This window comes from Peromyscus leucopus, chromosome 1, assembly GCF_004664715.2.
Source record: "Peromyscus leucopus breed LL Stock chromosome 1, UCI_PerLeu_2.1, whole genome shotgun sequence".
Taxonomy (NCBI): Eukaryota; Metazoa; Chordata; class Mammalia; order Rodentia; family Cricetidae; genus Peromyscus; species Peromyscus leucopus.
Genome location: NC_051063.1, coordinates 27,679,854 through 27,695,613, shown reverse-complemented (window position 1 = coordinate 27,695,613; position 15,760 = coordinate 27,679,854). Strand labels below are relative to the sequence as shown.

The following is a 15,760-nucleotide window of genomic DNA, read 5'->3' as shown; positions in this document are numbered from 1 at the left end:
CCTTAAAGAGAGATTCGGATTAAAACACGTTTATTCTAAAAGCCTCATAGTCTCTACTGTCTTGGAAGTAATAGCTACACTTCTCAGATGCTATTTAAAGCTTTTAATTCTTAACGTTTCTTTCATCTGTCACTTCTTTAACATATTTACTAGTTTTCCCCCAAAGAATGCTACTTTCCTTCACTAGAAGCTCTCAGTACTTTTGCACTAAAACTGACATACTCTGAGCTGACAATAGCAATATATGATACACACAGGAATGCTGATCTGTTTCTCTTGACAGGGATCATAAAATGAATTATACTTCATATTGTTTCTTACTACTCATTCTTAAGTGTCTTAGACTAATTTAATTTGAATTATATAATATTTTAACATAATTTCTTACTCCTTCCCAGAATTTCATAATCATACCAGTGTGTAGAAAGCTGAGACAGGAACTTCATCCTTTATTTTTAACTAAGATGAACTTTTAAAAATGGAAATGTTATGGAGGATTTACTATTACAGCTGAAAGGCACTTGACTTTAAGAAGCCAATTATAAAATGTTACATATGGTTAAAATTTCATTGAGTCCCTACTGTATTCTCAAATGTTATCAAGCTGAACTAAACCAAAGTTTTCATAAAAGACTGACATTTTCAAAAAAGCTTTATTTGCTTTAATCTTTCTCTTCCTTTTGATAAGATTAAGACTGCAAATGGCAAATGGTTAAATAGGCACACCAAAATTCGACCTGCCAGGCATGCAGCCTTAAGTAAACACACCAAAATGCCAAGTCCTAGGCATCTGGCCTAATGTATTCAGAAGTCTGTCTGTCTCAGCTCAAATGTTCTCACTTAAAATTACAGTTTTTCAGAGTCCTTTTAACCCTTTGTAGGCACTATCAATAGTATGTAGACAGATCTGCAAATGCAGATTTTTATTCATTATTACCCAACAAGGCTTCTGAAAGTCTCCAAAATTAAAAAGGAAGTGAAGACAGTTCAATTTTAAATCATACCAAGTCATTTATTTCAGCAATACACTCATGAGGCATTCTTTTGATGTTTTTAGTACTGCCAGAAAGAAAACGACATCACTAGATACTACATTTGTAAACTAATAGTGTCACACTTTAAAAATAGCTCTTCACAAAAGCAATATTGAGCAGTAAATCTCATTTGGTAGAGTTTCTCATCATAAAGATTTTTATTTGCTTAACAAGAGATGGGAAATATTCAGGAAAGGAGAAAGAAGATCAAAGTATGACTAAAAGTCATGCTGAAACCCTAAAGATCTGGAAGGAAACTAGTAAGGGTACTTGGAAGTTGATGTCCAGATAGCTATGTTTAGTCTTCCCACAATATTTACTGAATATGCAGAACAAAACCAATCAAGGGACTTATGGTAATAAAGATACTGCTGGAGATAACCCGATCAAATTATTGTACAAATAGAACTCTAATACTGTGCTAGTTAGGAAAAGTTTTCCAGAAGAAGTGATGGCAGTGGGATACAGATGACACTCAGAAAAGGAAGGTTCTTACGTATCTGAAAGCAAGTGCTACAAATGGGAATCAAAATTGGTGACAGGACTGAATTCCAAATAGGGTAACAGGATAAAACTCAGATACCAACCAAAGAGGTCATTATCAACCTTAGACTGAAGGATAGAGGTAAGAAGTGATATTGGGGCTGAGCATCAAGTAGAAACTGGAACGGTGGCTTGTCCTATGAGAAGCAGGGGCCAAAGAAGACAAACCAGCTGCCAAATAGGTTTAAGGTTAGAGGAAGAATACCTTGGTTTCTCTAGTCCATTCTCACTTCCCATGAGTGTTTCACATCCATCAACTGTAGCTGAAAGCTACTGACATTGAAAACGTAAAGTAACAGTTGTCTGAGGTCAGCCCTCTCCAGAAATGAAAGAGGACAAAAGTCCAGGAATATATCTGAACAAGGGAAAGCAGGCTAAGGCCTAGCTGGCCCAAGCAGAGTTCTGAAGAATATAAATATATACGGAGAAACAAGCCTGTGTCACACTTTAGAAGGGTGCACACTTATCAGAGATGTACAGTACAGAACAAGGCTGGTAAGAGGGGCTGACAGTGAGCATGACTAAAGCTGAGAGTGGAGGGAAGAAGAAAGGGCAGGAAAAAAGACAGGGACCAGGCTAGGCAGGTTCCCCTTCCTGGCCATATCAAGGAGTCTGTCCCCATCTTTAGAGTAATAAGGAATCACACAGGGATTTAATCAGGCAATGGGACACAATAATTTCTGTCAATCAGATCTTAAAGATCATTAATCAGCCTCCTTTTTCCTTCTAGAACATTCAAAACAGACAGCATAAGAAGCATATTAATATCTGTGTATCAGCATGTGTGTAGCTTGCAGCAACACCAAAGACTTCTTCAGGTGTCTATTAGCATTAATCATCAGCGGCATGAGATTTCTCTTCATATCTCCACAGATTGAGTTCCTTACTTGGTAATGTCTAGACTTATCACTCACCTCACTATCTTTTCAGTTAGTAACACTATTTTCCCCCATCTGTTTATCTTCACCCAGTCATTTTATGGGGTTAGTTGTGGTAAGAATAGTAACAGGAGAAAACACCATAAGATTATCATACAAAAGAAGCCAGTTGGCAGAGGATAGGAAACATTTCCCCATGAGGCTATATGCAAGAAAGAATACCATGAAAACAACCTAAGACTTACAAATGCTGGAGAAGACAGCTGCTAGTGAAAAACCTACAATGGGCCCTAAGCCTGCTAGCACAGTGCTTTGGGGTATATGCCTTTTTCCAGCTCATTAGCCCACCCCTTCTATTTCTACTAACATAAAAAAAGTCATCAAACAGTCAGTTTGTTTTCTTGTGGACTAGCTACCTAAAAACCATTCACAATTCTATTCTTCAGTTGGTAAAAGTGCTTACCATGAAAGCATGAGGCTCTGAATCTGACCCTCGGTATCCACACTGAAAGAACAAAAGGCAAACAAACACACAAACAAACAAGAAGAGTGTTGGCACACACTTGTATTCGCAGTGCTGGGGAGGCAGAGACAGGTAGATCCCTGGAGCTCACTGCTCAATGGCCTACCAGTTTAGCTACTCAGTAAGTTCCAGGCCAGTGAAAGATCTCACCTGAAAAAACAAAGGTGGATAGCCCAGAAGAAGAGGTTGGCCTATAGCCTCTATACAAATATATACCAACACATGGGCACACACAGACACACAAACACATGCATGCACAGGTTTCCCATACTATATGACTCAATTCTGCCAATGAGCTGTTAGGTGAAAATCCCTGGAAATAGTCTAGAAAAGCACAGAAGGAGGAGATGCAAATAAAGCACTTGCTGAAAAAGCAGGAGGACTTGAATTTGCCCCACACCCACACAAAGGCAGGTGCAGCAGCAACCTCCTGTAATCCCAATGATGAGAGAGAGGGACAGAATCCCAGAAGCTCACAGGCAGTTAATCTAGCACATGCAGCACAGGTGAGAAAGGGGGCAGGGGTAGTACGTGTCCCCAAGTTGTCCTGTGCCCTGTGGCACTTATATGCCTGGACTTGCTGTGGGATGGTCTGTATGTCAAATGCTCTGACTGGTCAATAAATAAAACACTGATTGGCCAGTGGCCAGGCAGGAAGTATAGGTGGGACTAACAGAGTGGAGAACTGAGAGAACAGGAAGGTGGGAGGAGACACTGCCAGCCACCGCCATGACAAGCAGCATGTGAAGATGTTGGTAAACCATGAGCCACGTGGCAAGGTATAGATTTATGGAAATGGATTAATTTAAGCTATAAGAACAGTTAGCAAGAAGCCTGCCTCGGCCATACAGTTTGTAAGCAATGTAAGTCTCTGTGTTTACTTGGTTGGGTCTGAGCGGCTGTGGGACTGGTGGGTGACAAAGATTTGTCCTGACTGTGGGCCAGGCAGGAAAACTCTAGCTACATGGACTAGCTCATATGCTTACATGAGTGTGCACTCTCTTTCCTCTCCTGACACACCCCAAAACAAAACAAAGAAACCCAACCACAACACCACCTTGGCTGATGCCTATCAATGGTCTGCCTTGGACTCCATCACTTTTCTTACAAAGTGGATACTTACGTGTGCATTAGACATCGTACAGTCATGAAAACAAAACTTCAAACTAAGGAGGAAGAGACAGCAGGATCCTTGGTTACAGAACTATAAAGCTTTAAAAACTCAAAAGCACATTAAACTGTGGAAGAAGAGACACACAAGTGGAGTACACTTGTAATCCCAGCTTTTCAGAGAGGTAAGGCAGAAGGACAAGTTTAAGTCCAGCCTTAGAGACAGCATATCACAAAATAAAAAGTTAAAGTGTGGAAGATAAGCCCAGTGGTGGAATACTTGTCTAGTAGGTGTGACACCTCAGGTTGAATCCCAAGTGCTAGGGGAACTTCCTTTCATTCTTCATATTCACTGCAACTAATGACCAAATTTACTGAATAAATTTCAACATTAAAAAATGGACTTAAACTGGAAAATTGTACTATACATAGGTTGCTTCCTAAGTCATCAAATGATTTAGCATATCTGTTTTTAAGGATGTGAGATTTAATACTTTAATTTACTTAAATACTTAAATCCCAAAGTATCAAATTCTACTCCAAGTATTTTATATTGCCTTGAAAATAGCAATTTGCCTTCTCAAAATTATTAAGTACACATAACTTCAGTTTATTGGTTGCAGATACTATTGTTGACATTTTCAACACCTGGTATAATTAGTAACCTAAAATTATTTCTTGAAAACTGCCTGTGACATATGCTAAGATTGAAAATGATGATTCAAAATTAAAAGTCTTACTAACCTTTGCTACAAAATATTAAAGCTGTCTAATCCCATACCTTTTAAAATAAAATATAGGAAATTGAAAATGCCAGTAGCAATGGCAAATTATGAGCAACTCAAAGTCAAAATTTAACCAGACACAGTAATAATGCTTTCTTATATAGTTATGTATTTCAGCACAAACTCTAAAACTGGTTATTTCATTCCTTGGAGAAGCTACTTCAAATTGATTGAAAATGAAAACTTAAAAGTTGGGGCAGGAATAATGACCAGAGAGGGAGGGAGGAAGGAAGGGACACAGACAGATACGTGTACACACACACACACACACACACACACACACACACACACACACACGCACACACGGGCACACACGGGCACACACGGGCACACACGGGGGCGGAGAGGGGGATATATCGAGATCTGTATCTGCCTACCTACCTTGGACTGGAGAGATGGGTAATCACAAGGACTTGAATTTAGGTTCCCAGCAACCACATAAATGCTGTGCATAGCCAGCTGGGAGTGGTGGTGTACCCCTTTAATCCCAGCATTCAGGGGGTAGAAACAGGCAGATCTCTATGAGTTCAAGCCAGCCTGATCTATATAGTGAGTTCTAAGCCAGCCAGGATGACATAGTGAGAGTGTCTAAAAAACTAAAAGTAACTTAAATAAGTGGTGGGCAGTACTAATTTTTAACCCCAGTGCTGGGGATGGGCGGTGGGGAAGGAGGATGGGACAGAGAGAGTCAGATCCCTTAGTTCCCTGGCCTGTTGGTATAGCCAAAACATGAACTCCAGGTTCAGTGAGATTCCCTGTTTCGAAACAGGATAAGGTAGAGGGTGACAGAGAAAAGACACTTTATACTGAGCTCTGTCCTACATGCCTACATCTCTCTCTCTCTCTCTCTACACACACACACACACACACACACACACACACACACACACACACACACGAGAACTTTTAATCCTCTATTTCACCATACTCACAGTCTTCAACAGCTCTTCAACTTCCTCACAATCAAGCTCTGTGAAGCACCCCATCCTCCTTTGCCAGCTTAATTTCATTTCTATTTCTCACTCGGGTAAAAATTATTTTATTTCTTCCAAGAAATTTTATCCCGTCCACTTTTAAATTTAAGGATGTTCCCTATCGTAAGATCTGAAGAACATCATTTTCACAATCCTGTTTTCTTTGGAGTAGTTGTCAAGCTCTGGAGACAGCTATCTCCACTCTCTGGTTTACTGACAGCTCCTTCTCCTCTACCCCAGTCCTCTACGACCTCACACTTCCAGCTGACATTAGTCCTACAGGAACTTTTTGTCTTCAACTGTTTTTCCAGCATCAGAAACAGTACCTAGCACAAAGTAACTGTTCATAAAATACAGAGTAAATAAATGCTGTGAACTCACAAGCCTTCTGAGACATTGAGTAAAATTAATTCCTGCTAGGGGCTGGGATGACAGTCAGTAAAGTATTTGCCTTGTCAGCATGAGAACTCTAAGTTAGACAGCCTCCCAGAGCCCAGGTTTGTTTGGGTTTTGTTTTGTTTTGTTTTTAAAGTCAGGCATGGCAGCACTAGAGAGGAAAAGATAGATGGGTTTCTGAGCTCACTGGCCAGCCAAGCTGACCTACTTGGTGCACTTTAGGCCAGTGAGAGACCTGTCTGAAAAAACAAAGGTGGATGGCATCTCAGGAATCACATGGAGCTCTAGCCTTTACATATGGGCTCACACATGTGCACCTATACACATACACAAATTATGACCTCTGATTCCTTACCTGAAACAGTGTTAACATTTTTAAAAGAAAGCTGAACAGACTGCTTCTTGTTCAATCTGCCCAATACTAGTTACAGGTGATCTATTTTATTAGTGAGTACTGGTTACTGTAGTGGAGTTTTCTCTCCGGGTTCTGCCAAGCCACAGCAGTCTGACAGCCCACTTATAAAATAAACACATAGACGTTTATATTATTTAAACTGTTTGGCCATTAGCTCAGGCCTATCATTGTCTAGCTCTTATTCTTATGTTTAGCCCATTTCTATTAATCTATACTTTGCCACGTAGCTCGTGGCTTACTGGTACCTTACATCTTCCTTGTCCTGGCGGCGGCTGCCGTCTCCCTCCTTAGCCTTCCACTTTCCAGAATTCTTCTCTCTCCTTGTCCTGCCTATACTTCCTGTCTGGCTACTGGCCAATCAGTGTTTTATTTATACAGAGCGATATCCACAACAGGTTACTGTTAGCCAGACAAATAATAACAACTATTTGCTTATGAGCAACAATAAATCTAGGAATACAGAAATACTAATAAAGGCATGCTTATAGAATAAATCTTACATAAATGTAAAACTACCAATATTACCGTCTTAATAGAACTCCTTTGTTTTTCTTCCCAAACACCACTGCTCAACTCAAGTGTGCAATGAACATTTGCTTCTCTGTCATAGGATCCAAAAATGAGTAACCTGCAGAAAAAGACAGAACAGGCAGGGTACTATACCAGTTATGTGCAATAAATATTTCCTTTCTGATAATCATAAGGAGAAGTAACATATTACTCCATTACTATTTTCATAACAATAACAAAAAAGATACACTTGTTACACCCTCTAGTGGAGAAGCCAAGTAAGGCTCAAGTTAGAGGTTTCCAGGCAGCTGATTTTCAGTGACTTAAACAAACAGAATCATGTATTCATGAGGTAAAACAACTGGCCAAATATCCCTACGTTGTAGTAAGCAAGACAGAGATTTTCAAGATAGACTGTTGGATTTTAAACCAAAACAAGTTACAGAGTAATGCATATAGGTATATCATTCCTGTAAAATTTAATATATAGAAGGATACTGCAATTGAATATCAGCACACATACTGACATCACCAACTAATGTGACCCTAGTTAAATTATTTGCTTTCCTAATTTCTTTCACTCTCCGGAAACTATAGAACAAAAATAGCATTACTTTTCAGGAAGAATTGTTTTTAAAATCAAAAGACAATATACACAAAGTACTTAGCATAGTGCTAAGCAAACAGTAAGTGCTCAATATTTGTTATTTCTTTTCTTTAAAAAATGTGTATGAATGTTTTGTCTGCATGTCTTTCTTGTGCATTCCTGAAGCCAACAGGGGGTCAGATCCTCCAGAAATAGAGTTTCAGACAGTTGTGGGTGCTGAGGATCAAACCAGGGCCCTCTGGAAGACAATTCAGTGCTCTTAATCACTGAGCCATCATCTCTTCAGACTGTCTTTCCCTATTCTGAAAACAACAGCCACAGAAATAAGGAAACACCAAACCAATGCTTAATTCGGTTATAAAGGCACCAGCTCTGATTCTGAGATGACCTAAAAATTTTTATTATTGGATTATAAAAGGGAATTATCCAGATGTTCAACTTCTATATTATGTGCCCTCATAATCAGACTGTAACCTGACAATGCAGACAAAACATTCATACACATTTTTTAAAGAAAATAAATAACAAACACTGAGCACTTATTGTTTGCTTAGTTTGTCTCTGGAATAAGCGAATGAATAGCTTTAGCATTTACCAGCATTTTAGTTGTTACTCTTTATCACTACATAAAGAGTGCAGGTAGGAATGAAATAATGAGAAATAAAGAAAAGTGGAAAAATACACTGTAGCATGAATCTTAAAGGTTCTTACTAATAAAATCAAACCCGAGGCCAGTTATTGGGGTAAATACTGGAAGGTCAGAGAGACAGAACAAGTCACAGCTATCTCACCTTGGCGGATCCTCAGTTGGTCTTGTCTCCTCAGACTGGAGGCCTCTGAGTCCTCATCTGGAATGGGTCTCAGCTGAATTACTGCTCAAAAACCTGAATGCTTAACCAGGCCAAATGCTTAACCAGCCAAGTGCTTCTTGTTTCTGGTCCTCACGCCTTATATACCTTTCTGCCTTCTACCATCACTCCCTAGGATTAAAGGCTCGCTTCCTGGGATTAAAGGCGTGAGTCACCATGCCTGGCTGTTTCCAATGTGGCCTTGAACTCACAGAGATCCAGAGAGATTTCTATCTCTGGAATGCTAGGATTAAAGGTGTGAGTGCCACCATTTTCTAGCCTTTGTATCTAGTGGCTGTTCTGTCTCTGACCCCAGATAAATTTATGGTACACAGTATTTTGGGGAACACAATACCACCACAATACACCATGGACATTTGAGAAAATTATGTCCTATGTAGCCAAAAGGTTTCTCCAGACCCAGCTGGTCCCGCCCAGTCCCATGTTCCCACAGCCGCTTATAAAATAATCATTCAGAGGCTTATATTAGTTACCAATTGTATGGCCTGTGGCAGGCTTCTTGCTAGCTAGCTCTTAAAACTTAACCCATTTCTATTAATCTATAAGTTGCCACATGGCCATGGCATTACTGGTCTGCTGGCATCTTGCTTCTCCAAGATGTGAAAGTACCGATAAGCCACGAAGCCACATGGCAAGACAGAGATTAATAGAAATGGGTTGAGTTAAGTTATAAGAGCTAGCTAGGAGGAAGCTTGAGCCACAGGCCATACAGTTTTTAATTAATATAAGCCTCTGAGTAATATTTTATAAGCGGCTGTGGGACCACAAGTGGGAGAGATTCGTCCAGACCTCAGGGTCAGGCAGGACCGGAGAAACATCCAGCTACAGTCCTAAGTTTGGAGACACTGAGCAAGATCACCAGATCATATCCACATCTCATGAACTGGCTTTATAAACTGAGAATCATGAATAATTTATGAAGGTGGGGGAGAAAGTCCTTAAATTTAAATATTAAAGAATCTTTAAAAAGACTTTAAACTTATGCCTAATAACCTCTTACCAAAAAGAAGTCAGGTCAAACACATTAAGAAAATTCCTAACTTTAAAAATGTTGAGTTTTTAGATAACAAGAATTTTCATTCACTAAAGCTCTACTGCCATCATCTGTTCAGAGAGTGAACTGCCTCAGGCTTCCTCAGTAAGCAGAGAACTGTGTAACATGGAGCGCCAGGCTCCCGACAGGTGTGCTAATGAGGAGTCAAGAACCAGAAATCAGAGCTCTCAGGAATTCTTTCTGAGATCATAAGCTATTCTACATTTTTCATAGTGATTTCAAAATGTTTTTAAAATAACACAGCAAAAAATTAAGTCAAAACAGTCACATTATTAAATGTGAAATATTAAAATACTACAAAACTCAGAAGAAAAAAATATTGTCCTAGACTAAGCTATGCTTTATAATGATGCAAAGTGTAAGTACCAAAATAAAAAATAAAAAAAAAAGACATAAAATTAGATCCACAAAAGGCTGACCTCTAGCTCAATGGCAAAGCACTTGCCTAACAGGTACAAGGTCCTGAGCTAAGTCCCAGCACAGAGATAAAACAAACAAAACCCCAAGTGAATTATTTTTATATTTCAAAGGGTACCATCAATAAATGAGACAACTCCCAGAATGGGAGCAAATATTTTCAAATGTATTTGATAAAGGTCAAGTATTTAGGAGGAAAAAGGTACTGACATAAGAATTAAAAGTAAAATAACACAATTTAAGAACAGGCAATGGGGGGCAGGCTAGAGAAATGGATCAGAAATTAAGACCATTTGCTGCTCTTGTAGGAGACCTGGGTTTGGTCCCCAACACTTATATATGGAGGTTTACAACTATTTGTAACTCCAATTTCAAAAGACCAAGCCCTCTCTGGCTTCCATGGTCACTGCATACACATGGTGTAATTGTTATTAACCATGAGAATAATATAAACTCAAACCATTTCAAGCCCACTAGAATGGCTATAATCTTTTAAAAGAACTTTTTTTAAGGCATCAAGAGACATTGGTGGGATTATGGAGCTATTTAAATATAAAATGGTACAGTCACTTTGAAGAATAGTTTGTCAGTTGCTTAAAAAGTTAACACATGGTTTAGCAATTGTACTGCAAAGAAATATTATTTGACAACAAAATAATTATTTACTAGAGCACACTCTGCAATATGGACAAAATGAAAGGATGCTAAGTCAAAGACGCCAGTCACAAATGAACACATAACTCCGTTCACACTAAATTTTTAGAATAAAAAACTTCACCGACAAAAACCAGAATCATTATAGGAGGCCAATGTTTTGGACTGAGTTCCTCTACTAGGCCACAAAAGAAAAGACTTCTAAACCAAAATGGAGTTACTCCTTTAAATGTGACAACACCCAAGTTAGAGAGATGGCTCCATGAGTAAGTTGCTTGCTACACAAGCATAAGAATGTGAGTTTGGACTACCATCCCTCACATAAAAAGTCAGAGATGGTGGCATGAGCCTACATTACCAGTGCTGGAGTGGGAAGGGGAGACAGATAGAACCTGGAGCTCACTGGCTCTAAGTGAAATGATGAGTTCCAGGTTGAATGGGAGAGTGTCTCTAAAAATAAGTCCACTCTACCATACTCACCCACACACACTATACACAATGTCACATAATCAAATTGAAACTTTAAGGAAGTAAATGGATCCCAAACAGACCAATTTGTCCTGAAAACAGATTTCAGACAACCCCTTCTGCTTTAATCTTAAAACAACAACAACAACAACAAATCCCAAAAAAAACCCAAACCCTGAAACTAGAGAAATGGTTCAGGGGTTCTGAGCACTTACTGCTCTTCCAGGGGGCCCAAGTTCATTTTCCAGCACCCATATCAGGTAACTCCAGCTCCAGAGCATCTGACACTCTCTTTGGGCCTCCATGGAGCACCCATACTCACTCTGACACACACATAAAAAAGGAAAAAAAAAAAAAACCTTTAAAAAAAGTAACCTGATGTTAATTGATCAGCTTTTTTCACTTTTGTTGTTTCATTCCAATTTTACAAAACCCACTGTTCAGCTAGTGTCCAGTGCACATGCTCACACATTTTACAGAATGGGGGTTAATGAATTGCAAATAAAAGTAACAGGGTCTGTAACTATATTTAGCATAATTTTATCTTCTGACAAGTGGTTACTTAAGAGTTAGGAAAGGGTAAAACAAGAAGAGAATGAAACATAAGGGCATGAGGTTATGAAAGTGTACAAAGTGAAGTTATACGGCTGGATGTAAACTACACTAAGGGGTTGAACTATTACACTCTAAATGGTAAGTTGCATGCTATCAGGATTATACATCAACTAAGTAGGGCTCATAGGGGCTTACAGAGACCAAAGCGACAATCATGGACCCTGTATAGTTCTGAGCTAGGTCGTCAGTATATATATACCTTATGACTGTGTAGCTTAGTGTTCTTGTGGGACTCCCAACAGTGGGAGTAAAGGTGTCTCTGACTCTTTTCCCTGCACTTGGGACCCTTTTCTTCTACTGAGTTGCCTTGTCCAGCCTTGATGTGAGGGTTTGTACCCAGTCTTACTGTATCTTGTTAGGCCATGTTTGGTGGATATCCCTGGGAGGCCTTTTCTTTCTCTCTTTCTTTCTTTCTTTCTTTCTTTTCTTTTCTTTTCTTTTCTTTTCTTTTTCTGAAGGGAAAGGGAAAAGGAGTGGATCTGGGGGAAGAGGGGAGGTGGAGGGAGGAACTGGGGTGAGTGGATGGAGAGGTAACTGTGGTTAGGATGTAATATATGAGAGAGGAATAAAAGTGTTTAAAAGAAAAGGCTGTTTTAAAGAAAAAAAGAATGGGTAATTATAACAATAAATAATTACTTTTCTGAGACAGAATCATAAGATATGTCAAGTACTGAAAAGATATATCAAATGTTTGACTTACTATTATATTCCATTATAATATTGAGACAAGACAAATTTCAATAAAATATAAAATGATTATTTACCTGATAGAGACATAAAAGACTATATTAAAAGTATAGAACAAAATAAATGCCAAGTGAAAATCATTAAAATATTAAAGATAGTATCATTAAGTATTTAGCATCATTCTTAAAAATGAGAATTTATCCGTAAAAGGTGCTTGTAGATGTAACCAACCGTCTTATTAAATAAGAAACACAGAACCAATGTTGGTTTTTTTTTCCCCTAGTCTAACACCATCCAACTTGACCCTAGTTCAGGACTACTGCTGCAGAAAAATAGTGGTAGGGGCAAGCAGAAGGAATCTGAAGCTTTAAGGACTGTTAAGTAAAAGGAGACACTGCAAAGCCAGCAGAGAGAACTGATAAACACAGCACTTACTATACACCCTCAAGCTTGGATGGTGCCAGAATTGCAAATGACTCTGGACTCCTTGTAGTATGTTTTTGTATTTGTACGACAAAGCAAGTCTGTGACTACTTAAGATCTATTACTCGACTAAACAAATGAATCAAAGTACTGATGCTGTTGAGAGTCATAAAATATAAAATGGGGGAAGAGCCTAGAAAAGGAACAATTTCCTGAGGATAGACTAGAAATGGACCTATCAGAGAACTCATGATTTGCAAATTCTTCATATTTGTGTGTGACATTTATATATAGATGCTATATCATGAGGCACTGTATGCTCAAAATGTGATTCAAGTTGCTTTTTATTAAGTATTCTATCAGAGTAACAAGAAAAGTAACTAATACAGAAAACTGGTACCAAGAAATGGGGCTATTGCTGTGATAAACCTGACTGGTTTGCAGGTCTTTAGCCCTGGCTTAAAGGAGGAATGTGGAAGAATTTGGAACACGGAGTTAGAAAAGCCTTAGAATGCGATAAGCAATTAAATGGGCCATGTTGCTAGGAATCTGGAAGACCAGAATACTGAGGAAAATGTAGACAGTAAGAGGTCCAGATGATGACGTTTCAGACTCAGAACAAGAACTGTATCAGGGACTGGTCTAGATGCCATGTATGTTACATTCTGGTAAAGAGTGTGGCTGCCTTCTACCAATATCCTGAGAACTTGAGCAAGGCTGAATTACAAAACAATGGACTATTTGTTTGACATAGGAGATGTTAAGACAAGAGAGCATTCAGGCTGTGCCATGGTTATTGTGTTCTACTCTCATCAAAGTCTGCAGTGAAAAAGAGCAAAAAGTGGAGCAGGAAGTTATAAAAATGTGCAGTTTAATAAAGAAAATTGTGAGTGAATTTAAAGTTATAGATAAGGCGGGTTCAAAACTAGCTATAACTAGATATTACTAGCACCACAGAGAAACATTGCTCTGTACTGAGACAAGAGGAAAGGTGTTCACTCATCAAAGGCTCTGTCTTGTAAAAATATGCTAATTTGAAAAGAGTTTAAGGGGATATGCAGCTAAAGGGGTTCTCTGCTGTGGGATGGTCTGTATGTTAAATTGATCTGATTGGTCAATAAATAAAATACTGATTGGCCAGTGGCCAGGCAGGAAGTATAGGCGGGAATAACAGAGAGGAGAATTGAGGGAACAGGAAGGCAGAGAGAGTCACTGCCAGCTGCCGCCATGACAAGCAGCATGTGAAGATGCCTGTAAGCCACGAGCCACATGGCAAGGTATAGATTTATGGAAATGGATTAATTTAAGCTATAAGAACAGTTAGCAAGAAGCCTGCCATGGCCATACAGTTTGTAAGCAATATAAGTCTCTGTGTTTACTTGGTTGGGTCTGAGCGGCTGTGGGACTGGTGGGTGACAGAGATTTGTCCTGACTGCGAGCAAGGCAGGAAAATTCTAGCTACAGTTCTCTGCCTAAGGAACTATTTCACTAGGTCAGACACAAAGGTAGTTCAACTGTGGTCCAAGGGGACAAGGCTTCATCCCAGGTGAATGTAAAACCTGGCACTGGTTTTTCAGGAATGAAAGCTGCAAGATTAAGAGAGTTATATACGTTGCACCATGGTTTCAGAGAGCTGCTGAGGCCAGGCAATATATGGCAGAGCTAAAGTATCTGCAAAGAGGATCCTGCCTGAAGCTGTGAAGGCAAAGCCTAAGTTGTAATGAATACTCAGAACGCTGCAGACCCAGAACTATAGGTCATCTGCTGAGAAAAACTGAAGGCAAGGAGCAGAGATGGCCTAATAGAGAAATTGTGTGCTACAGGTAGCAGAACTCAGGGATGGAGTTACCCAAGCCCTTTGGAGCCCAGACATAGTAAGGAATGATCAGACCAAAGCAAGACATACCCAGCATATGTTTAGCATCTGGGACTTGGGAGAATTTGTCTGGGCTTTTCATTTTTTTCCCTTTCTTGTGCATGTGCTACACACATGCAGATGCTTATACTCTGGAGCATGCACATGAAGGCCGGAAGATATTTTGGGTATCATTCTCTATTACTTTCCATCTTATTTTTTTAAACAGAATCTCTCATTGAACATGAAGTTCTTTTTTAGCTGGGCTGAGTAGGCAGCAAGCTCCCAGGATCTGCTTGTCTCCACACTGCAATGATGGAGTTAGAGGTTCATGCATCTATGCCCAGCTTTTAAGTGGGTGCTGAGGATTAAAACTTAGTTGTTTTTTTTTTTTGCTTACATAACTATCACTCAACTTTTGACATCTAGAAAGTGTTGGATTAAAGTTAAAGACTAGGGGAGACTTCTGAAGTTGAACTGAATACACTTTGCCTTGTGAGATGGAGATCAGAGAGGTGGAAGATTATAGCTTAAAAGTATTGTGCTTGAACATCAAGTTAACAAGAAGTAGATTTGAGATTATTAATCTTGATTGTTAGATTTGACAGGTTTTTAGAATCACCATGGAAAGAAACTATGGCCATGACTATGGGGAGTTCCTAGGTTAGGTTAATTGATATGGGAAAACCCACCCTAAATATGGGCAGCACCAATCCATAGGCCAAGGGTCCTGGCCAAAGAAGAAAGAGAGCTGAGCAATATCACTCATCTCTCTGCTTTCTACCTGCTGATTCAATGTGATCAGTAACTTCACACTCCTGCCACATGCATGCCTTCCTCACCATGATGGACTGGACCCTCAAACTGAGAACCCAAACAATCTCTTCCTTAAGTTGCTTTGGTCAGACATTCTATCACAGCAACAAGAAAAGTAAAATACAGA

At 39.3% G+C, this 15,760-nt stretch overlaps 1 protein-coding gene across 1 annotated transcript in view; it reads right to left on the bottom strand.

Moving 5' to 3' along the window:
• Pdzd8 (PDZ domain containing 8) overlaps positions 1-15,760 on the bottom strand; it is a 72,395-nt gene that overhangs the window by 26,124 nt on the left and 30,511 nt on the right. The window contains exon 3 of the mRNA XM_028881002.1: positions 7,184-7,286. Coding sequence (XP_028736835.1) covers positions 7,184-7,286 — 103 coding nt within the window. The remainder of the gene's footprint in view (positions 1-7,183; positions 7,287-15,760) is intronic.